The sequence below is a fragment of the Theropithecus gelada genome, chromosome 4, assembly GCF_003255815.1.
Source record: "Theropithecus gelada isolate Dixy chromosome 4, Tgel_1.0, whole genome shotgun sequence".
Classification (NCBI taxonomy): Eukaryota; Metazoa; Chordata; class Mammalia; order Primates; family Cercopithecidae; genus Theropithecus; species Theropithecus gelada.
Genome location: NC_037671.1, coordinates 104,331,225 through 104,356,268, shown reverse-complemented (window position 1 = coordinate 104,356,268; position 25,044 = coordinate 104,331,225). Strand labels below are relative to the sequence as shown.

The 25,044-nt window shown below is 40.3% G+C and overlaps 1 protein-coding gene across 1 annotated transcript; it reads left to right on the top strand.

Annotated features, from left to right (window-relative positions):
• The first annotated feature begins 66 nt into the window (after positions 1 to 66).
• On the top strand, positions 67 to 22,416 carry POPDC3 (popeye domain containing 3). The gene is made up of 4 exons (XM_025383397.1): positions 67 to 232; positions 18,535 to 19,276; positions 20,878 to 20,986; positions 21,939 to 22,416. The coding sequence occupies exons 2-4, from the start codon at positions 18,792 to 18,794 to the stop codon at positions 22,218 to 22,220; spliced, it is 876 nt and encodes a 291-aa protein (XP_025239182.1). The 5' UTR covers positions 67 to 232; positions 18,535 to 18,791; the 3' UTR covers positions 22,221 to 22,416.
• Positions 22,417 to 25,044: the final 2,628 nt, after the last annotated feature.

The following is a 25,044-nucleotide window of genomic DNA, read 5'->3' as shown; positions in this document are numbered from 1 at the left end:
CCCCCCCGGCTGCGCCCCGGGGCGCGCGCCCGTGCCCGGCCCCCGCCCGCGCCGCCGCGCCGCTCCGGAGCCCGCTGCGGTCACGCTGCGCCCGGCGCCGCGGGGTGGGCGGCGAGGCACTCGCGAAGCGGGTGCTGAGGGCGTCCGCGCCGGCCACCCGCGTCCAGCGCGCTCCGCCGGTAAACTTCTGCGGGCGCCGGGCTGGAGCTCCACGCAGGAACGGGAAGGAAAGGTAAGAAGGTGAGCCCGGGGCCGCTGCGGCCGCCGGCTTCCGAGCTGTCCGCACCCTCACACCTCGCGGCCGCTTCGGGCAACTTAGCGGGCGCGACTTCTGCTGGGCCGGCGACCCCTGCGAGCGCTTGCGTCCAGCTGCTCCGCGTTCCCGCGCTGCCCGCGCCGCCCGTGCCGCTCCCTTCCCGGCTCCCGTCAACTCCGCGCCCTAGGGTCCGGGGTCTGGGGTCCCGTCTGCGCAGCCGCTCGCAGCTCGGAAGTCTAGGGGTGTCCTCTGCTGCGGTTCCTATCCGCGCCGACCCCTGGAGAACGCGAGTAGTCTGCCCTAGAGGCTTCTGGGCGAATATTCCTCCCAGATCTTCTCCCGCAGGTCCTACTCTGGCCCCAGGCACCCTGGAGTCCAAACAAACAGGCCAGGTTTGCAAGGAAGAAAAGCCGTTCCTAGGGGCCCTTGTCAGTCTTGGGTTTCCTGGGGAAGTCATGCCACCGCCGGGAGTTTCCTTTCCCCTGGCTGTAAGCAGAGGGCCTCACTGGTGTCAGTGCTCTCACAGAGTTGGGGGTACGAAAAAGGTGCCTCATCAAAGGTCGCGCTGACCTGTTTTCTCTATTTGGGGATCCCCTGCCAAAAAAGAAATTTGCCAATTACTAAGTTGTCTTATCACCATGTCGGTAACAGTGGTATAGTTTTGATGGTCTGTATTTTAGGCAAAGATGAAAGACACAATCAAAATACAGTAAGGGGCAGTGCCAAAAATTTAGTCAGAAGACATTTGCAGACAGTGAAAAATTCTGTTTGTAAATAATAAATGGAAAAGTAGAATTAGAAGCCCACGTTTGAACGCAATTTGATTTACTAAACTTCGTTGCTTCCTGACTTTTCACTCTAATACCGGTAGTTAGATATTTTGAATTTGCAAGCCAACAAACTGCAATTGAGTTTTATAGCAGCCTTAAAAAATTATTGTTGCCTGTTCATACTAAGGTGGCTATTTTTTTCTTCTTGTTTTTAATTCTACAGACTGTTGCGTGAAAATATCCTCTTGTGAGAGTACAATAACTTGGCATTGTTCTTTGTGACAATAGAAAGCCAAACAAGAACTACGTGAGGCAGAAATTATAAACAAAAAATTGGATCTCAGTTTCTGTATTTGCAAATTGAAGAGCTCTGACTGATCCCAGATTCCAGATATCTCTTAGGTTCTTTTCTGTCCTGAAAAATTGTGTGTGTGTGTGTGTGTGTGTGTGTGTGTCTTCAGGAGTTTGGGATACAAATATTAATTGAAATCTAAGATATTCTCTGTCCTCAAAATTTTATACATTTAAATGGGAAATATTTGATAGTTGAGTTTCTTTAATCATATCAGTCCCCCAAAATAGCTGAATCATGGTGCATCCTCTGCCTCTAAATGGTTACATTCTATGCTATTAAATAAAAATGTGTCATGGGAAACGAAAATCCCATACTTTTCACCACAAGACTGACACACTAGATAGGATTGACACAGTAGATAGGGTTGACACACTAGAGCACTGATGCCTGCTTATTTTGAAACAGTCTCCAGGAAAAATTAAGAATGTTATGAAGCATTTGCTACAGTATGTGAGCGTAACACATAAGCAACATGGCAGACAAGAAATTTCAAAACTGCTTTGGAAATACCCATGATAGATCTGAAAGTCTATAAACTGCAGTTGAGATCACATTTGGTAATTATGATCATTGGTCAGCTGGGATTATGAGCTCTCGAGAGAATGAATTTCCCTCCAATTAACAGAAGAGTATATTGAATCACTGATTAGATTGTTTTAAAGGAAGAGAGAAAATGTTTCTCCCTTTTATCTAAGTAGTTATAAGAAAAAGTCTTACAGGTAAAATTATATTATGTGTTTTCTAAATTAAATAAATAAATAACCAAAAGTTCCTGACTGAAATTACCTGTAAAAATGCAGGGTCCTCCTCCAAACCAGAAAATCCAGGGATTAATTCACACAGACTTACAGCAATACTTTCTTATTTTGTGTTCTTCAACAGAGTAATAACCTCCAGTGACTCTGGCACACTGAAATTGGCTAGGATGGGATCATGAAGGAAGGAGTTGTGGGGTAGTAGTATTGGAAAGACAAGCAACTGGCTATGCTTATAGAAGAATCTCCATCTCTCTGAGCTTCATTTTCCACCCTGAACAATGCTGACAATAATATGTAGGTTTCAGAGTTGCTGTGACTCCTGGATGGATCTGTGTTTGTAGGAACTAGTACCTGCACAGAGAAAAGAGCACAGCTAATCTTGGTTCTTCCTGTCTTCTTGGAAGGTGTTTGTTTCCTAGCTGAACAAGTTGCAGCTGAATTGTAGATAACAGCTTTTGCTTTTAATTTCAAAAATTCTGTGTGGCAAAATCTTGATAATTGTTGAATCTGGGTAACAAGTATATGGGAATTTATTGTATACTATTTTCGCTATTTGTGTGTTCAAAATTATTTATCAGAAAAAAAATTTAAGTGCGAATCTGAAAAAAACCCAACACTTTGCGTTATTTCTAGTCCAGAATTTCATTTTATATTGTATGTTTCATTTTACATTGTATTTTTAAATTAGTGAATATTTAAAGAAATATAAATTATGTACTATATAGGGAGTGGATGGGCAGCGACTGGTCCTGGAGAACAATCCATGGCAGTCTTCAAATTTTTGTGTGGAATTTTTCTTTATTATGAAACAATCTAAAGAAAATATGACAGTGTTGATGTTTGTTAATTCTGTTTGTTGGGTTCATGGATTTTTTGAAGTTTTTATATTTAAAATTTTTTTACATTGATGTACAATCACCATATTGTTTCCCAAAATAATTATAATACAAATAATGCAGCTGTTTTTAAAAAGGTAAAAATAGTTTCTATACCACCATCAAGACATATTCATCTTTAACATGAAGTGAAAATCATTGCATATATCTTTCTATTTTTATACAAATAGGATATATTGGCCGGGCTTGGTGGCTTACGCCTGTAATCCCAGCACTTTGGGAGGCTGAGGTGGGCGGATCACCTGAGGTCAGGAGTTTGAGACCAGCCTGGACAACGTGGTGAAACCCTGTCTCTACTAAAAATACAAAAATTAGCCAGGCGTGGTTGTGCACACCTGTAGCCCCAGCTACTTGGGAGGCTGAGTCAGGAGAATCATTCGAACCTGGGAGGTGGAGGTTGCAATGAGCCAAGATCGCACCACTGCACTCCAGCCTAGGTGACAGAGCAAGGCTCTGTCTAAAAAAAAACAAACAAAAAAAAGTCAATCGATTAAAAAGAAATGCTTTTATAAAATATAGAATTGTTAAATAAGCAGGACGCCATTGGCCTGAGGCTTTCTCCCTACTTTGAGTTCCTATGTGGAAAACTAACTTTGTACATAAACAAATCTAACTCGAGTATATTTTTTGTAATACCCAGGTTTCAGCCAATCACAGGCAGCCAGCTCATCACACCATGCCCAAATAAAGCAGATGCAGAGCTGTAACCAATCGAGTGATTTTGGTTTTTTACTTCTGTGATCAGTTTATAAAAACTGCAGCTCATGCTGCTGGATAGAGCTCTGTGAACCTCTGCTGGTTCTGAGTGCTGCCTGATTCGTGAGTTGTTCGTTGTTCAGGTAAACTGTTAAATTTATCTAAAGTTTTAACAGGATGATACTATATATGCTTTTTAAAATAAAAAAATTATGATATTTTTAACAGAAGAAACTGTAGTGAAAGTGAAGGAATTGCTGAACTTGACATCAGTATTTCTTCATCCTGAAAGATAACAAGTTCTAAACAAGTCTTCCAAACTAAGAGAAAAGATTCTGAATACATCTTGAGATCAAGATTTTTAAAGCATACATTAATTTAGACAGAGGCTCCCTATTATAAAGGATGGAGCACTGGGCACTTTTACATTACCTATAGTTTCACTTCTACTCATATCCCAATTTTTATTATTTGTTTATTATTTATTTATTTATTGAGACAGTCTTGCTCTGTCACCCCAGGCTGGAGTGCAGTGGTGCAATCTCAGCTCACTGCAACCTCTGCTTCCTGGGTTCAAGCGATTCCCCTGCCTCAGCCTCCCGAGTAGCTGGGATTACAGGCATGCACCATGCCACCCGGCTAATTTTTGTATTTTTAGTAGAGATGGGGTTTCACCATATTGCCCAACCTAGTCTCAAACTCCTGACCTCAGGTGATCCTCCTACCTTGTCCTCCCAAAGTGCTGGGATTACAGGCATGAGCCACTGCACCCGGCCTATTTTTTATTATTTTTTTTAATTTTGGAGACAGGGTCACACTCTGTCACATGGGCTGGAGTGTAGTGGTATGATCAAGCTCACTGCAACCTCAGCCTCCCAGGCTCAAGCAGTCCTTCCACCTCAGCCTCCCATGTACCTGGGACTACAAGCACGCACCACCCAGCTTTTTTTTTGGGGGGGGGGTAGAGTTAGGGTCTCACTGTGTTACCCAGGCTGATCTCAAACTCCAAGGCTCAAGGCATCCTCCCACCTCAGCCTCCCAAAGTGCTGGGATTACAGGCATTAAGCCACTATACCCAGCCCCAATTTTAAAAATATGTTTATATTGTGAGGATCTATAACACATTTGCATTGGGTTTTGTAAACTTCATTTCCGATACAATTTTTTTTTTTTTTTTTTTTGAGATGGAGTCTTGCTCTGTTGCCCAGGCTAGAGTGCAGTGGTACGATGTTGGCTCACTGCAACCTCAGCCTCCCAGGTTCAAGCAATTCTTCTGCCTCAGGCTCCTTAGTAGCTGGGATTACAGGCGTGTACCACCATGCCCAGCTAATTTTTGTATTTTTAGTGGAGACAGGTTTCACCATGTTGGTCAGGCCGGTCTCAAACTCCTGACCTCGTGATCCACCCGCCTCAGCCTCCCAAAGTGCTGGGATTACAGGTGTGAGACACCACGCCTGGCCATTTCAGATATAATTTACTCTCAGTTTTATAACTAAATGAAATCATGATGAATCACTGGTTATTTTACCATGGCATCTCAAGTATCAACTTTTGATTCATCCTTTGATTGGCTAGATTTTGTCAATGTGTTTGTTTGTTTCCAAGAAGGGCTCATTTCCTGTGTCTTTTTATGTTTGAAATGTCCATGTTTCTTTCCAGACAGTCCCTGACTCACAATGGTTTGACTTAACCATTTTTTAACTTTATAACGGCGCAGAGACAATACACATTCAGTATGCTCAACTTTTGGTGTGGTAACACCCAAGTAAACACATCATCAACATAAATTGAAAATATTGTAAGTCCAACATGTGTTTTCAGCTTATGATATTTGCAACTTACCATGAGTTCATTGTACATTGGGGAGCATCTGTACTTGAATGACCATTTGGCTGGCTATACCATTTTTGAGCCAGTTTCCTTACCTCCGGATTATATAGCCCTTGCTCCATTCACTGCTAGCATCTAATGTAGCTGTAGAGAAGTCTAAGGTTGGTTTCAAAATTTCTGGCTGGGTGCGGTGGCTCATGCCTGTAATTCCAGCACTTTGGGAGGCCAAGGCGGGCAGATCACTTGAGGTCAGGAGTTCAAGACCAGGCTGGCCAACATTGTAAAACCCCATCTCTACTAAAAAGACAAAAAATTAGCCGGATGTGGTATTGTGCACCTTTAATCCCAGTTACTTGTGAGGGTGAGGCAGGTGAATCACTTGTAACCCCAGAGGTGGAGGTTGCAGTGAGCCGAGATTGTGCCATTGCACTCCAGCCTGGGGCAACAAGAGGGAAACTCCATCTAAAAAAACATTTCTTCCTTGCAATTGATTTGCTTTTTCTGCCTGGAGTCCTAAAGTATCCTTTCTATTCCTGAAGTGTAATAATTCAGGCTATATCATTGTTAAGCTCTGTATCAATTTTTCATGGAACCTGGTGCATTCCTTCTGTTTCTATCCTTTCTATTGGAATAATCTGTTGTTCTTAATTTCAGGGTTTTTTTTCCCCCATTATAAATGCTTTTTCTTTCCCATTTTGTAATTCTCTACTTCGAAGACACCAATTATTCTTACACTGTCTCATCTTTGTTCTCCATAATGGTTATATTATCTTGTTTTAATTTCTCCTCTGTTTTCTTCATTCACGTACTTGTCTAAATGATTAAAATGTAACTGATTTATAAATGAAAGTGTAGCATGGTATAAACAGAAGCATGTTAGGTATGAGGATATTTGGATTCTAACTTGGCCAAGTCTTTCTTAAAGAGGTTTTCTTGCTTGAAAAATAGGAAAACAACTATCCCTCCCTCCTGCCCCCAGTATTTTTGGAGCTATGAAATAATATACATGTAGTAGTCCACGCGGGTTCTGACACAGGGTTGCTACTCAAAAGATGCTGGTAGTTATTACTTATTCCTCCATTCAAGATGGAGAAGGGGTGGTGTTAGAATTCAAGTTCCATATACATTTTACATTATAATTGTTCTGGAAGTCACAATGCATGAAGGATAGATAGTACTTTTTCCCTCTGTTATAAAAGGAAATTTAACCTTCATGAGAAAAAGAGATAAACAGAAGCACTTTAAAACATTCTGTTTGGAATGTATTTTGTGGAATCTCAGCTTATTTTCTGTTGTTGGTATTCATTTTCAAGTTTATATTAAATCTTGGTAATGCATGGAAACCCACCAACTAGTGGACCATCCTTGATCAATACTTGGTCAGATATGAAAGGAAATTTAAGATAATGATTCTAATCTCATTAAGACTTTAGACTGCTTTAAAATGTAGCATTTATTTAAAATTTAGTATGCAACAACTGACTTTAAATGAGTTTTAATGGCTGGGCACAGTGGCTCATGCCTGTAATCCCAGCACTTTGGGAGGCCAAGGTGGGAGGATTACTTGAGTCTGGGAGTTTAAGACCAGGCTGGGCAACACAGGGAGACTCCATCTCTAATTTAATAAAATAAATAAAATAAGTGTTAGGTAGTTTATTTGTAGATAAAGTGTATGTTTAGTAATATTTAAAATAGATCTCAGTTTTGAAAATGACTTAAATGGTGTTAACATTTGAATTTCACTAAAATACAGGCTCCATGAGGACAAGATTTTAATGAATAATAATGATAGTTATTATTATTATTTGAGACAGGGTCTTTCTCTGTCACCCAGGCTGGAGTGCAGTGGCATGATCACAGCTCTCTGCAACCTTGACCTCCTGGGCTTAAGTGGTTCTTCTGCCTCAGCCTCCTGAGTAGCTGGGAATACAAGTGCATGCCAGCATGCCCACCAAATTTTTTTTATTTTTTGTAGAGCTGGGGTCTCACTTTGTTGCTCAGGCTGGTCTTAAACTCCTGTGCTCAAGCACTCCTCCCACCTCGGCCTCCCAAAGTGCTGGGATTATAGGCACGAGCCACTATACCTGGCCCTGAATTATTGCATATATTAATTGACAATATTTTTATGGCCATTTGAGAGCTAATGATACAGTTAATTATGTTATAATGCATGTTTTGAAAGTAAGCATTATTCCAACAAAATTGACATATATTAGGGAATGATTTGGGCATAATACAACTTTTGTGTTTGCTTATGCATGTTTTACCCAGAAGAAACACAGGGTGAATGCATTAAATCGCAACTAGCTGACCTAAGCTATGTAGGGATACACAAAATGCAAAATGCAAACACATACTTCTCAAACATGTACCAGCTCTCTTGGTTTGCCATGTATTATTCCGAAAATTTATACTTTGCTGTCCTTTCACACTTGTGAACTTTGCTATATAAAAACATGCTCATTCTAGGATTTAAGGGCTGAGAAAGAGTGCAGTTTTTTATTCCTTCTTCCACCACTTCACCGTAACTCACAAATTGCAACCATTCCCATACCACTTCCCTAGCAAAATTTTGGCCTTTTTTTTTTTTAAGATCAAGTGCCATATTTGTGTATGTTAAACCATTTAACATAGATAGATAGATAGATAGATAGAAAGAACTATGCTATTGTTTTTATTAAATTCCTATCATTTAAAGAATGTGCCACTGATGAAGATTTAAAGTGTTATATCCCTAACCCCATTTTCTTGTGAGCCCTGTGGTTGTTACTGCACAGTTTAGTATAGTGCAGTGACTGTTCAGAATCACATGTTGTTGTGTTACAGTAGAATTGACTCTACTTGATTAAAGTAGCGTAGGAGTGCTATTAAGTGTCATGCTGTCGCAACAATAAGGGTGACATCTACATCTGGCATTCTCTCTACTAAAAGAGTCCACCTGGTTATTTAGCCAGAAAAAAAGAAAAGGCAGAGATTATGGCCAATTAGCTATCATACATGATCTTGTAGGGCTGTTTCCCAGGAAGGAACTTGAGGACTTGATCTAAACATAGAAAAAGTGAGTTCATTTTCTGCATATAGGTCACTTGGAGTACAGGAAAGCACAGGTGTCTACCATTGATTCATATAAAGAAATGACTGCTTAATGTATCTAGTTTCTCTTGCATCTTTCATCAGGAATCTCTCTTTAGTAAACTTACTGCATGATGTCATAGCAGCTCATCAAAAGGGAGTGGCTTCCTGCTTATGCCTTTAACCATTTCCAGGATATGGAGAAGAACTTGAGCAGAGCCTGTCAATTATTTAAAACAGTCTAATGGCAAGCTTGAGAAGTAGAGATTTACTGCTGCTTCTTCAAATTAAGGATTTTTGCAACTATAGGGCTGAGTGACTCAACTTGTAGGACACACCCTCCTAGCCCTCTGAGCCTCAAAAAACTGTAGTTTCTTAAGAAGACATTTAAATTATTGAATCTAAACTGAAGAAAGAAAATAAGAATGTTGTTGATTTGTTTTGTTCCAGTAAATCCAGATATTTGTTGAAATTATACATGTAGCAGGATATTTTGGTGGTGAAGAGAGCAGACACTGGCATCTGCCTGCCTGGGAGTGAATCTGGGCTCTATCATTCGCGTTTCGTTAGGCAACCAACTTAACTTTCCTAATACCTCAATTTTCTCATCTTTAAAAACTGGACAATAAAACTATCTGCTCAGTAAATGCTAGATGCTAGTAGTAGCACATGAGGATGAAGAAGATGAGAGCTGGATATTGCCTTCCCAATGCTGAAGTCATCTGGCCTTGGTGGCGTCACACAATTTGAAGAAATACAGAGGTTAATTATTTTGAGTTTCTCTGGGCTGTATTTTGAGTGTTAATCTCTGAATATATCTGAAACAGTTAAGTATTTGCCCTATCTTTAGGGCTCAGTGTTACAAAGAACTGACTGATCAACCATGAAAACCATGGTTTGGAGATTGGTATATGAATGTCATAACTTTTCTGGAAGTCGCCCATGTGTTCAAATGCTTAACGGTATGGTGACTACCTGACTGTATGAAAGGAAAACCTCTTCAGTGACACTGGGAACCACAGTGAATTTAATGTAATTCCCAGCGTCTCTCATAGGGTCTTGTTTTCCAGGTTCTATCAAGGAACGATTCTCACCTGATTTTCCTGATTTAAATCTAGGAAGGATTGAGTGTCTTCACCCTCACAGATCTATATTCTAATTCCATTGTAAAATATAGATTATTAGATTAATGAAAAGCCTCATATACAGTGAGTACTTATAACTGTTTATGTGTGTGTTCAGTTTTCTGTTGCTATATAAAAAATGACTACAAACTTAACATCTTAAAACAATAAACATTTGTTATCAGTTTGTGTGGGTTGGGAGTCCAGGCACTGTTGAGCTGGATCTTCTGCTCGGGACCTCCCAAGCCTGCAATCAAGCTGTCAGACACTCTGAGCTGCTTCTTTGGAGTTTAGGGTCCTCTTCCACGCTTCTCAGATGGTTCACAGAATACAGTTCCTTGTGGTTGTAGTACTAAAGTCCCAGTTATCTTGCTAACTGTTGGCTGGGACTTCTTCAGGCTCATAGAGGCTGCCTGCTGTTCCTTTCCTTGTAAACCCCACAGGCAGTTCACGTATAGATGTTCGCCTTCTTCCAGTAGGAGCACATCGATCACTCTGACATCCAATCTCTCTCCAGTCCTATGATGGAGTCCTATATAACTTAACATAATCATGAGAGTGACTATTCCACCACCATTTGCCGTATAATGTTACCTAATCAAGGGAGCATCTATCCCATTCCATTCACAGGTTCTGCCCACACTCAAGGAGAGGGAATGACACAGGGCATGTATACCAGGAGGGCAGGAATGTTGAGAGCATCTTAGAATTCTGCCTGCCACAGTATGTGATAAAATGAGAGATAAATCATGGGTAGAGATTAATGTGATGTTAGCTGAGACATGAGAACAGAAAAATGTCCAGTGTAGCCTGTCCGCATGGTCTTTGATTTCCTCAAGTCTCAAGGAGACTCCAAGATCTCATTGATAAGGAGGATCAAAGGCATGCTGCAGCCTAAGAGACTGGTGGTACATGAAGAGTCTCCAAGTATTGTGTGAAAGCAAAGGCTGGCATGGATACTCTGGAATCCACATCAGAAGATGAAATGAGAAAATTAAACCGTGTAATATAATTGCTTGGGAAGGGGGAACTCTCCTCAGGCAAAAGGAAAAAAGTGATACTTCCCTTGGTAGGATAAAGGAGCCAAGTGCTATACTGGGGTTGGCCACCCCTGTAGGCAGAAACCAGATGGTGACATCTATGCTTTGGGTAACATCTGACTGATGGCAGCATATGAATATTGTAACCAATACCACTTACATTTCCGTCAACACTCTGTTCTGAATCTTGGATAATTCTTCCACATTTATACACTTATGCATTATACATATGCAATGTTTGCATAGCATTATGCCAAGTCTTCTCATTTCTTCTGTTACTTGAGAGACTCTAGACCAGCATTGTCCAATAGAAATATAATGTAAGTCACATAAGCAACATTTTTTTAAAGTAAGAACAAGTGAAGACAGCTTTAATAATAGGTTTTACTTAACCCACTATTTCTAAACCTATCATTTCAATATGTAATCAATATAAACATTAATGACTTATTCTTTACCTTTTTTTTGAGGCTGAGTCTCACTCTGCAGCTTATTGCAATCTCTGCCTCCCAGGTTCAAGCAATTCTCCTGCCTCAGCCTCCCAAGTAGCTGGGATTATAGGCGCCCACCATCACACCTGGCTCATTTTTGTATTTTTAGTAGAGATGGGGGTCTCACCATGTTGACCAGGCTGGTCTTGAACTCCTGGCCTCAAGTGATCCATCCTCCTCAGCCTCCCAAAGTGCTGGGATTACAGGCGTGAGCCACCGCGCCCAGCCTATTCTTGACTTTTATACAGTCTTCACAATCTATTGTGAAGACTTTCATTTCTCCCTGTGCTCTTTTTCAATAACCTTAACAACCCCAGTTTTTATTTAGCATTGACCTGTGTGATGTGTGATAATAACTGCTAACTCTCTCTCCCTTTATCCTACCCTTTATCCTCTGCTGTAAATTCTGCTAGACTCAGAGAATCAGATTAAACATGGCTAAAACTGAGTTCCTTTTTCCTCTGACTTATTCCCTAACTTCAAGATCTTGCATAACTCTAAAATGTCTTCAACCCTTCTTTGTTCCTCTGTCTCAATAGATCCTTTCACTTCTTCTTCATAGTCTAATACATGCTTCCTTTTTTTTTTTTTCTTTTTAATTCAACAACTAAACTGTTGATTCAGGAGCTTTCTGACTTACTAACCCTTATTCCCAAGCTTATTTCAAACACGGTTTTTCTACTTGTGCAATTTACTAAAGACCACTTTGTGCTAGACAGAGGAATATTTCAAATATATTTAAATATATATATATACACACACACACACACAATGATCATTAAAGCTGTTATTCTACACACACACACACACACACACACACCCCACCTAAGCTCATTTTTTTAATGCTTGAATATGTAACCCAACTGAAAAAAATTTAAAAATTGTGATGCTTTAAAAAGGAAAAATACATAATGGTCAATATGACACAATCTATGATGGAGGCTATGTAGACAGATTATAAAGGCCATTAAAAACTCAGCTTACAAGATGCACTTCAAGCTACCATGGTCAGGAAAGGCTGCTGCAAAATGTCCACGAGCCTTCATCCCTCTTGGACTGATGAGTGTATGGAAGGAAAACATCTTTTCACCAGGGCAAAGGATGGAAGTGAGAACACATGAAGAGAAAATGTACCTTTCCAGCTCCTTAAAAACAAGGATTAAAATCCAGATCCTTTATTATGTGGAATGTTCTGGTGTCTCTTTTCCCTCCCCCGCCCCCACCTGTCACCTCCTTCCTATCTCTTAGATTTGTTCAACAGTTCTTAACCCTGGTTGAATATCAAAATCCCTGGGAAGTTTGTGAAAAAATTTAGTAGCCCGCTGACAAAACAGGCCAATTAAGTAACAGTCTCTGGAGTTGGGCCCCAAACACCTGGTGTTAAGACCTGCAGTTCTGCCACTTGGCTCTATATTTTGACCTATGTTTGGAATCATCTTCTACTCCACATCATATGGAGTCATGTCATTTTAGAGCTCTTATGATGTCCAATTCTTTCATTTTACCAATGAAGAAACCGGTCTAAGGAGATTAAAATCACATAGCTATCTAGGGATACAGCTAAGACTAGAACCCTTCTCTTGAGTAGTAATCAAGCTGGATAGACTAGATAAGAGAATGGTGAGCTAACACCAGCACTACATCCCACCAACAGAAAACAGGACGGAAGCACATGACGTTGAGTAATCAGCATGGAAGGACAGCCAGCTGTCAGGCAAAAATGGACAAAGCTGAAGTCCTACAAACATGTTTGGCAAGAGTAATTCAGACGTCATTCAGGAATAGCATAAAACAATGCCTGTCAAACTTTAGTGTGCACAAGAATCAACTGAAAGCTTATTAGAAATTCATCTTCCTGGGTCCTACTCCAGTGAGTCTGGCTCAGTTTTCTTGGGTTGGGCCAGAGAAGGGGCATGTTTAGCAGGTTACCCAGGTGATTCTGATGCAGGTGATCTGAGGACACCCTTGCAGTTTAGGAAGCACTAAACATTGAGGTAGAAGATTGATGATGGCTTCCCAGAAACAGGCTCTTTGACCACTAGACAATGAAGACTTAGGAGTAGCATGGTTACTGGTCTGTATCTACCACCAGTAGGAAGTCAGAACACACAAGATAGGGGAGAATAACACAGAGATCACCCCTGCAGAAATGAGTTAAGTTTAGAATTTATAATTTAAAGATTGATAGCAGCCAAAAGTGACTCATCAGTATTTCTGTCTTCAGTTGTAATCATCTGGGGAAAAGAAGGTTTTTGAAAACTATACTCTCGGCCGGGCGCAGTGGCTCATGCCTGCAATCCCAACACTTTGGGAGGCCGAGGCGGGCGGATCACTTGAGGTTGAGTTCATGACCAGCCTGGCCAACATGGTGAAACCCCATCTCTACTAAAAATACAAAAATTAGCTGGGGTGGTGGCGCATGCCTGTAATCCCAGCTACTTAGGAGGCTGAGGCAGGAGAATCACTTGAACCCGGGAGGCGGAGATTGCAGTGAGCCGAGATTGCACCACTGCACTCCAGCCTGGATGACAGAGCGAGACTCTGTCTCAAAAAAAAAAAACAAACCACCACCAACAAAACTATACTCTCCTAATGGCCCAACTCTGTAACACAAAACCAACAAGTATAGTGATGCTATTTCTATATTGTTTTCAAATTTGCAAATCATATTTAATATAGATTTCTGTTTCAACCTCCAGTACTCTTTAGGTAGATAGAATAGGATGATATTTCCTCTGCTTTACTGATGAATTAACATGCCGGAGCTCACCTATGTGGCAGAGAGGAGGCTAAAGCTACATTTTCTAAATCTTTTTGTAGTGGAAGGAAAATAATGTGGTATAGACTATGAGCTTTGGAATCAGGCAGACCTGGGTGCAATCTTAGTTCCATTATAAGCAATGTGGCCTTGAACAACTTACTTTTTCTCTGAATTTAAATTTTCTTATCTGTAAAATGGAGATAATAGTACTTTCCTCCTGGGGTTAAATGAGATAATTTTAAAAATATGCCTGGCACATAGTTGCTGGGTAAATATACCACCTCAAGGACAAGTCAAAAAAAACAGCTTAAGAAATGAGAATTTAGCTTAGGGAGCACATGCCAAAGTTGAGAGCTGATCCCAATTAATGAGTAGAATATTGATGGAATTTTGAGCTTGTGGGTTGCTTAGCAACCAAAACTCACTCAATACCACTGACTGCCCGGGTTGTTGTTTTTAATCAAAGCACTAAACTGTTCTTAAGGAGTTCAAGGTTGTGAAGAGACAAAAGGATTCCCTTATGCATTTGGGGTTGTGCCAGGCATTTTGAAAAAGTGATGCCCCAGCTCCTCTGTGTTTTTGCACTTAAACATCTTGGACATTTGGATCTCCCCAGTTCTGTGCCCATAGATGACAGAAGATGTTACAGCATCTGTTACATTGGATAGAGTGAGAAGGGAGAAGGCAGAGTGCTTGCACTTCTATACCAATGTATTAAGCCAAACTTATGGAATGCCAGGGCTCAGAAATACAAAAGCATTTGTCTTTGCCCCTGCTGCCCTTTAGAATTTCAGTCTAGGAGAGGAAACCAGTCAATATTGAATAATACAGCAAATTATTCATGAGCAGCTCTCTGTGTCCCCAGCAATATTCTAAGAGTTACAAACTGAACAGTACAAGAACATATTAGGGTAAGTCTGAAATATCCATGGTTAGGATTTTTATTTTCTTGGCAAAGCAGCCCTGGAAGAATATCCCAGTTAGGTTCCCCAAAACATTAATATTTGATTCACAGTCTTGAGAGCTGGCACTGAATGTTGGAGAGGGTCTAAAGAGGGGCGGAGGGGAACTGGAGCTCCATGCCACCACCTCTTTTACCTGAAGCCAGAGACTCAACCAATCTGTGCCCTTCTTTTCTCATTTGTAAGCTGGGCGTAATGACTTAGATTCTGCCTCCCTTGTGGCAATGAGTGTGATGCAATGAGATAATAAATGCATAAGTTCTATTGCAATAAATGCAGTTTCTAGCTAATTTGCCAGCAGGTTTACACTGCATGTCATTGAGCACCCTTGTATCTTCATTTACATTTCCTATTCCTGTATAACTCATAATCTTAACAATTTAAAGAGAAAAAAAAACAGATGAGCTTGGAACAACTGTGTTTATTTGCACTTGAGTTTGTCTTCATCATTTGTAGCTCAGTGTGCTAACTTCTTTTGCAGTGAAGATCAACTTTAGTGCTTAGGAAATAAATGCATTGTGCCACTTTTGCATGTGAACATTTATTTACGCAAAACATAACCTCAGGCCTACAGGCCTTTAAGGCAGACAGCTGGTTGATGAATCATGTTGAACATTCATATAGTGCTGCTGGCACATGTCAGAAGGACACTCCTGCTCATCACCTGCCCCTGTCAGTTCTTCCACTTCTAATAAAGCATATCTGTTTTGGTGACCAAATAAAAACACACCAAGTGGAGAAGGGCTGGGTGTGGAGTAATTTAATCAGGGCAAGTCAGCACACTGCATTGAGCGGTACAGTATCAAGGATAAAAAGATGGGTTGGTAACAGCTGAATGAAACGAAGTAGATTAGAAAAGGCGGAAGCACAGTTCCCCTTATAATCATAATGGGTCATGACCCTGGAATGTAGGAGCCCCAATATATCCTACAAATCAAGATTTTTAAGGAGACAGGATTCCCAAAAGTTCCCTTCTGAATTGCCACGAACGTTTTACATGGCCTTTCTCTATTAGCATCATTTAACATTTCGCTGAGGAATATAAATTTTTAAGGAAGTTCAAACCAAAGTTCAGAGCTCCACTAGCAAATCTTTTTAATACTGGCTTTCGTGGGTGTGTTTGGTATCCTGAAGAATTGATTGATTTAAAATGCCCTACTTTTGAAACAGCAGGGAGACTGACATTTGCAGCCTGGTATTTTGCAGTTCTCACTACTCACTGTATTTTTAAAATAATTTTTTCTTTGTTGTCATAGCCAGTAGAATAGAATTTTGTGCTTTGTTTAAAAGAGGAGAAACTGAACATGTTCAGGATGCTGGCCTGTCTTGAATTTCATCACCATCATCTCATAGATTGATTGGTGGGGAGAATAATTAGGGATATGCAGGATGTTTGAAATGTAATTGAAAACAAGTAAAAACAATATGACTATAAGTTGTAAGTCTAAGTTTTTTTTTCTTTTTTTTTAAATGATTCACCTGGCAGTGTTCTTAAAGTCATTACTTACTGAGAAAAGAATCACTATATAAGATGAAAAATCAGGAACTTCAACAACAGCTCCTTTACTTCTATTTCTACTTCTGTTGGTGATTACACTGTTCCATCTTTGTTTACTCCAGCTAAGTCATTTTCACCTCTGTGTATTTTTTCCCCGATGGGGCAAGATCTGTGATATCTGATAGTTTATTAACAGGTGTGCTGGAAATAATCTATTTCAAAAATAAAACACTAAATATAGCACACAAGTTCAAGGCTTTTGAATGTTACCATGGTTTTAAAAAAATCAATGTCATGAATGCTTTACACTGAAATCATTTATTGTTAGGAAACCGGGTGGCAAATGATACATATATCCTGTAGCTCTGTCATCATGGCTAATGCTCTCCTGACTCAGATTACATATTAGCATTTCCACCATATGGCTGAAAGGCTAGAGAATATATGTGCAGAGGAACAGAGCTGGTAATATTTTTGACCATCTAGTAAATAAATACGTAAGTAACAGGAATATTAATATTTATTTAGTCATATGATGCAAACTTTAACCTGAAATAACTACTAATACAACAAAGTAGTACTACATTTATGTTTCTCAAATAATTTCAATCTAATTTATTAAACATTTTCATAGTCAATTAATGCTCTTAGAATGTGACTTCTAATTATGTTTCTTATGTTTATTGATACAGTAGGGTTCCTTATCATGCCAAATTTAAAAATCTTTCATGAGAGGCCACATGATTGGACCCAGCACATGGACATGAGTGCCAAAGTTCTGCTCTGCCAGTGACCACTGTGTGGCCTGGGATAAATTACCTGACCTCTCTAAGCCTCAAATTCATGTGTAAGTGGTGAATAACCTATTATCAGATAGTATCCCTCAAAGGGTGGGCCATGGAGAACCATGGATTAACACATCAGAATCACATGGGGAGCTTAAAATACAAACATCTGGGCCCCGCCTGCAACGATTCTGATTCATGTATCTGGGAGCAGTCCATGAATCTGCAAGTTTTTTTTATATATATATATATAAATATATATATATACACACACACACACACACACACACACATATACACACATACATATACGTGTGTGTGTGTGTGTGTAAATATATATATATTTTTTTAATACAGAGTCTTACTCTTTCACCTAGGCTGAAGTGCAGTGGTGCGATCTCGGCTCACTGAAGCCTCTGTCTCCCAAGTCCAAGTGATTCTTGTGCCTCAGCATCTTGAGTAGCTGGGATCCCAGGCGCACGCCACCACGCCCGGGTAATTTTTATATTTTTAGTAGAGACGGGGTTTCGCCATGTTGGCCAGGATGGTCTCAAACGTCCGGACTCAAGTGATCCACCCGCCTCAGCCTCCCAAAGGGATAGGATTCCAGGCACACACCACCTCGCCCGGCCCACATTTTTAGTCACTGTCCCAAGTGATTCTGAGGTATACTGAATCACTCCCATAGAGACGAGATTAATGTAGAGCACTTAGCTACCTTGAAAAATATGTAGCTAATTTTAATAAATATACTTTTTAGACCATAGAAATTTAACACCCAACAGCACTTGTGCTTAAAATACTCTGAGTTCGGCCGGGCGCAGTGGCTCACGCCTGTAATCCCAGCACTTTGGGAGGCCGAGACGGGCGGATCACGAGGTCAGGAGATCGAGACCATCCTGGCTAACACGGTGAAACCCCGTCTCTACTAAAAAATACAAAAAACTAGCCGGGCGAGGTGGCGGGCGCCTGTAGTCCCAGCTACTCGGGAGGCTGAGGCAGGAGAATGGCGTAAACCCGGGAGGCGGAGCTTGCAGTGAGTTGAGATCCGGCCACTGCACTCCAGGCTGGGCGACAGAGCCAGACTCGTCTCAAAAAAAAAAAGAAGAAAAAAAAAATACTCTTGAGTTCATAGAAAATAGGAGGTCAGCTTGCTAAGTAATGCTGCTGATCATTAAGTATACCTCACAGTTCTTCTTTTTGTTTAATTAGATCCTTTACCTTTTTTTCCCTTGCATAGGAAATAGCAAAATATTTGCGGACTGGATCCAAATCAGGAGCCCAGATGAACTTAAAGAAGCGAGCGTGGGATTCTTAGTTTTTCAAGATCCATACACACGAAGCCTTTAATCAGCACCAACTCCAGTGTCCAGGTTTTTTCTGGTTTTGTGAAGACTGAGCAAAACTCTCATGATGGAAAGAAAACCAAAGGACTTAGTTACCTGTTTCAGTGTCATCTAAAGTCAACTGAAAAGTGAAGCAGGCAGTAATATAGCCATGGAAAGAAATTCAACTTTATGGAGGAACCTAATAGATGAACACCCAGTCTGCACAACCTGGAAACAAGAGGCCGAAGGAGCCATTTATCATCTTGCCAGTATTTTGTTTGTAGTAGGTTTCATGGGTGGCAGTGGATTCTTCGGGCTCCTTTATGTCTTCAGTTTGCTGGGGTTGGGTTTTCTCTGTTCTGCTGTCTGGGCTTGGGTAGATGTCTGTGCAGCTGACATATTTTCCTGGAATTTTGTACTGTTTGTCATCTGCTTCATGCAATTTGTTCATATTGCATATCAAGTTCGCAGCATAACCTTTGCCCGAGAATTCCAAGTGCTGTACAGCTCCCTTTTCCAGCCCCTGGGGATCTCTTTGCCTGTCTTCAGAACGATTGCTTTGAGCTCTGAAGTGGTTACTTTGGAAAAGGAACACTGTTATGCCATGCAGGGGAAAACTTCCATTGATAAACTCTCCTTGCTTGTTTCAGGAAGGTTTGTACCTTTGGTGCTTGCATGTCTTTCCTCAAGTATTAGTTGTTTGTATTTCTTTCCACTATATTTTTCCATCTCAGTATTGCATAGTCTTGGGTGGCATTTAGCACCCTGAGGCTTGAGGAAGTCTTTGATACATGAGTCACAGACATAGCCGTTTAGAGTATACGGCATTATTTACTTGAAGCAGAAAATAATCAAGAGCCTTAATATTTCATCTTAGACATCAAATTACATGAATCTTAAAATTAAAGTATGAATTTGTTTATCTGGATATGGTATTTGTTTCCTAGATAATTACTGAAAGTCAAGAAGAGGATGATGTCAGCTTGAATTAATAGAATGCTTATATTGGCGTGCAAAGTATTTTAAAGACTCTTTGATAGGGCATTCTTTTAAGTAACAGAGAACATTTAAATTTTATTATTATCTTTTTTTCTTCAGTAAATTCTAGCAATTGCCCATAAGAAACAGGCTAGGGGGACACTTCAGGCACATACATAGAATCTAAACTTTGAAAACAGGCCAGGTGTGGTGGCTCACACCTATAATCCCAGCACTTTGGGAGGCCGAGGCAGGATAATCACCTGAGGTCAGCGGTTCAAGACCATCCTGGCCAACATTGTGAAACTCCCATCTCTACTAAAAATACAAAAACAAAATTATCCAGGCATGGTGGTATGTGCCTGTAGTCCCAGCTACTCGGGAGGGTGAGGCAGGATAATTGCTTGAGCCTGGGTGGGAGGCAGAGGTTGCAGTGAGCTGAGATCGCGCCACTACGCTCCAGCCTAAGCAACAGAATGAGACACTATCTCAAAAATAAAATAAACTTTGAAAACAAAGTTTGGGAGAGGAAACAATAGTGGGATTACTCATGGTTTTCAAAAAGTTAAAACTTTGGCTTACAGGTCAAGCGTGGTGGCTCATACCTGTAATCCCAGGACTTTGGGAGGCCAAGGCTAGTGGATCACTTGAGGTCAGGAGTTCGAGACCAGCCTGGCCAACATGGTGAAACCCCATCTCTACTAAAAATACAAAAAACTTAGCTGGACATCGTGGTACACGCTTGTAATCCCAGCTACTCAGGAGGCTGAGGCATGAGAATCGCTTCAACCTGGGAGGAGGAGGTTGCAGGGAGCCAAGATCATGCCACTGCACTCCACGCTGGGCAACAGAGTGAGACTCTGTCTCAAAAAATAAATAAATAAAAATTTGGTTGACAAAGGTACTTGCAGAACTCCTCTATGTTCTTAAATGTTTCCCTACTTAATGTAAAATCTGACAGAGTCCATTAAAACGTTTTATTGAAGCATAATATGCATGCATAAATAGATATATATCATAAATGTACAACTTGATGCATTTTCTGAATTTCACTCAATATTCCAGAATCCTGACTGTGTAAGGAACATGAGAACATGAATCTCACAGGATATTATGTCACTTATTATAATGTATGAATTTAATATTTGCCTTTCAAAATCATAAAGGGCAAAAGAGTCATCAGGGATCTGAAATACACTTCCTCTACCCCCTACCCCTCCCCAATTATGTGCGGTCTTTCTCTTTCCCTTATAAAAGTTGTTCCTGTGTTTTGATAGGATCAGAGTGACAGTTGATGGCGAATTTCTGCATTACATTTTCCCCCTTCAGTTCCTGGATTCTCCTGAGTGGGATTCACTGAGACCCACAGAGGAAGGCATTTTTCAGGTAAGGGATACCAGACCACACAGTTAGCACTCCCTCTTTCAAACAGATGTTTGTTTAATAATAGGTAACCAAACAGAACAGTGGATAAGGCAAGAATATTTTAAGACTTTGGAATGCACTTTGCAGCATACATGACTTCCCAATTCTGGTGGACTCCTGATGATTAATGCCACTTTATAGGTCCAGTGATGAGAAGAGCAGGTGCTACATATGACAGAAAGGAGGCTGTGATCAATACTTTAAGCTATACTTTGCATAACTGCATATTTAGGAATTGAAATATAATTGAGATTTGACTAAACACTGCTAATGCGACAGTCTAGAAAACATCAAGAACAAAAACTGCTCTTATTAAAAAATAAATGATTTTTAAAATTTAAAATGCCAGTGGATTTCACTTGTTTTCCAGCAACAGAATGCTAAACTAACTGTCATTACTCTGCTGCCACGTCTGGCAGTTTTGAAAGATAATCATTTCAGCAGGTTTCATTTATTTCGTTACACAGTTTTCTTATAAATATATGTGTGTATGCAGCAAACTCAAGTATGTATGCAAATTAGGTATATACATTCTATTTTCTACTACAGAAACTGCATTAGGGTTAAATGTCCGCAGTCTTCAGAATTGACTTGGAAATATTTCTGTAACATTAGCCAACTTTTTTTTTTAAATATCAAGTAGTTCTCCCTTCAATAAAAGAAATATAGATACTGGAACTTAGAAAAACAGATAGATTGAAGATGGCTAGAACATTTTGATTATTCATATTATAAATTATATATGTAGTAACAAATTTTATAGTTTTGATTTTTGTAATATATTGTAGGTCAGTGGGCTTTTTCAACCTAAAAAAGGCAGCAGGTGAAATTAATTTAACATTTGGGGTAGAAAAAATGTGGCAGAAGTTTTCTTGCTTCCACATCTGTTTATGTGTGGTCTTGTGTTTTCTAGGTAACCCTCACTGCAGAAACTGATTGTCGATATGTGTCTTGGAGGAGAAAGAAATTGTATCTGCTCTTTGCTCAGCATCGTTATATCTCCCGCTTGTTTTCAGTGCTAATTGGCAGTGACATTGCAGATAAACTCTATGCCTTGAATGACAGGGTATATATAGGAAAAAGATATCACTATGATATTCGGCTACCCAACTTCTATCAAATGTCAAGTCCAGAAATACGCAGATCACCCCTGACACAACATTTTCGGAATTCCAGACGATACTGCGATAAATGACATCAAAGTCTGAGATTTATAAGTATAAAAAAAGACTCTCTCTTCATCATTCCCCAAATGAAATAGGAAAATACAAAAAAAAGAGCTCCCTAATATTTTTATAAATCAAATTCAGAAGTCAGATACCATTGCTAACTGTTTGTTTTATTCCTTTCAACAACTGCATTGTAAATAAATTTTACAAATTTTTCTTGTATTTCTTATTGTTATAATTGAGGAGGGGGTGGATAACTATGGGCAGTTTGCCCTTTTCTGCATCAAAACTGGGAGAATGAAATTCCACATTCTCAGTTCTTTTCTCACATTTACTCAAATGCATTGTCTTGCCCTATAGACTCAGCGGTTGCTTCTCAAGAAGCAGCCAGCAAGTATTCTCAGCCTGAGGGTGGGTTGCTACTGTCCACATAAGCATTTCCAGAATTCACTTTTTTGCTACAACCTCCAGTGAAAGCAAGATGTATTACTGTGGTGGGCAGCAATTATTTATTTTAAATGTGCAGTTACTTGATATGACTAAAAAGTAGAATAAATGCAAGAGATAATATGTGAATCTTGAAGCCTATTTTATTGCTACAAAATAAAATAACATTTAAAAAGAAGCATTTCGTGGAAAACAAAGCTGCCTGATCATTACTAAAAGAGTACTCCTAAACCAATAGTAAAAATGTTGCATGGTGTTTCAGTTTCAGGTGTTCAGCGGAAAGAGCTTTCAGTGGTGTGAATGGGCAGCGAGGGTTCACCGGGACTGCACAGCCCATCACACAAACACAAGGGTCTGCCTCATAGCAAGTGCTTCAGCTTTGTGAATTTAAGAAAGAACCCTAGTTGCAGATCTGATCCCTTCCTCTGGAAAACTGGTTTTCTGAAGATCACATGCAGCCTATATTCTCTGATACATTATCAGATATTTAACATGTGTATATTGAGCACCTTCTATGGCTCTAGGTGCTGACCTGGGCATGGGGATACATCAGGTAACAGATGGAGATCCCACCCCTCATAGAGCTTACATTCTGGGGATGTGGGAGACATAATAAAGTAAATCAGAAAAACCTATATTTAGAAGGTGATAGTACCAAGGGGAGTGATAAATTAGAGAAGATGGGTAAGAAAGGGCATTGCAATTTTCATAGGGTGGTCAAGGAAAGCCTCCACAAGAAGGAATGTTTGAATGAAGACCTGAAAGAGGCAATGGAAGAATCCATGCAGATATCCGGGGGAAGAGCAATTTGGGCAAAGGGGACAGCAACTGAGCAGGCCCTTAGACATGAGCATGACTGGCCTGTTCCAGGAGCAGCTGGAAGGCTAGCGTGGCTGGCACAGAATGAACAGAAACTAACTGCGGGCGGACTGGGTAAGGCCTAAATAAGTCATGGTAAGGATTTTGATTTTTTTCTAAGAGTGACCAGATGCCATTGTAGGGTCTGAAGTAAAAGAGTGATATGATCTGCCCCATGTTTTAATAGGATCACTCTGGCTAGCCTGCTGAGAATAGACTAGGGGGAGGAGCAAAAAGAATGAACTTAGAAAGTAAAAAGAGGATTAAGAGTGAGATGCCTGCTAGACACTGAAATAGAGTAGATAGCTGGAGATAAGAGCCTGGAATTCCAAAGAAAAGTCTGGGCTCTAGACAGCTTTGGGAGTATTTAGCATATACATGGTGTTTAAAGCCATTAGTCTCCATGAGATGGCCGAAAGAGTGAGTGTAGATTCCGAAGAAAAATGGTCTGAAGGCTTGCCTTGGAGCACTCCATTTTTAAGGGAACAAAGAGATGGGGGAGAGTCAGCAAAGGATTTGAGGAGGAGCAGCCAATGAGGTGGAACGAAAATCAGGAGAGCCTGGGATCCTGGAAGCCAAGGAAAGAGGATTTCTGGGAGAAGGGAGTGATGAACTGTCTCAGATGTGGCTGAGAGGCCTGAGAATGAACCACTGGGTTAAGCAACATAGAAGTCATGGGGGAACTTAACAAGAGCAGTTTTGGTGGAGTGAGCAGGAACGAAGACTAAAGCAGGCTGAAGGAGAATGAGAGGCACGAAGTTGGAACAGTAAGGGTAGGTAAGGTTTTCAAGGAGTTTTGATGTGAACTGAAACAGAAACGGTCAACAGCCTGGGCAGAAAGTGGGGTCAAGAGAGGGGATTGTTACTGATTTTCAGATAACATGGCACATTTGCATGCAGACGGAAATGATCCAGAAGTGAGGAGTGAACTGCGGGAGTGATGACCTTGAGCAGGTGATGGGATCCAGTGGCCTTAAACAGAAATGTGGACAATTCTTCATTAATAAAAAGAGAAGAGTATCTGGGAGAGTAGTTGCTGGCAAGTGGGAGATGTGGTGAGAGGTTGTGGTATACAAACACAATTTTCAGCCACAGAAAATAATGAAATACTGTCATTTCCAAAGACATGGATGGAACTGGAGGACAATATTTTAAGTGAAATAAGCCAGGTACAGAGAGACAAATATTGCATGTTCTCACTCATTTTTGGGAGCTGAAAAAAAAAACTGAATTCATGGAAATAGAAAGTAGAATGATGGTGACTAGATACTGAGAAGGGTAGTGGATAAAGGGGGTATGAAGTGGAATCGTTAATGGATACGAAAATACCATTAGATAGAATGAATAAGATCTAGTATTCAGTAGCACAATAAATAGGGTGACTATAGTTAACAACAAATTATTGCATATTTTTAATAACCAAAAGAGTAGAATTATAATGTTCCCAATGCAAAAAAATGATAAATGCTTGAGGTGACAGGTATTCCAATTACCCTGACTCAATCATTACACACTGTATAGCTGTATCAAATACCACATGTACCC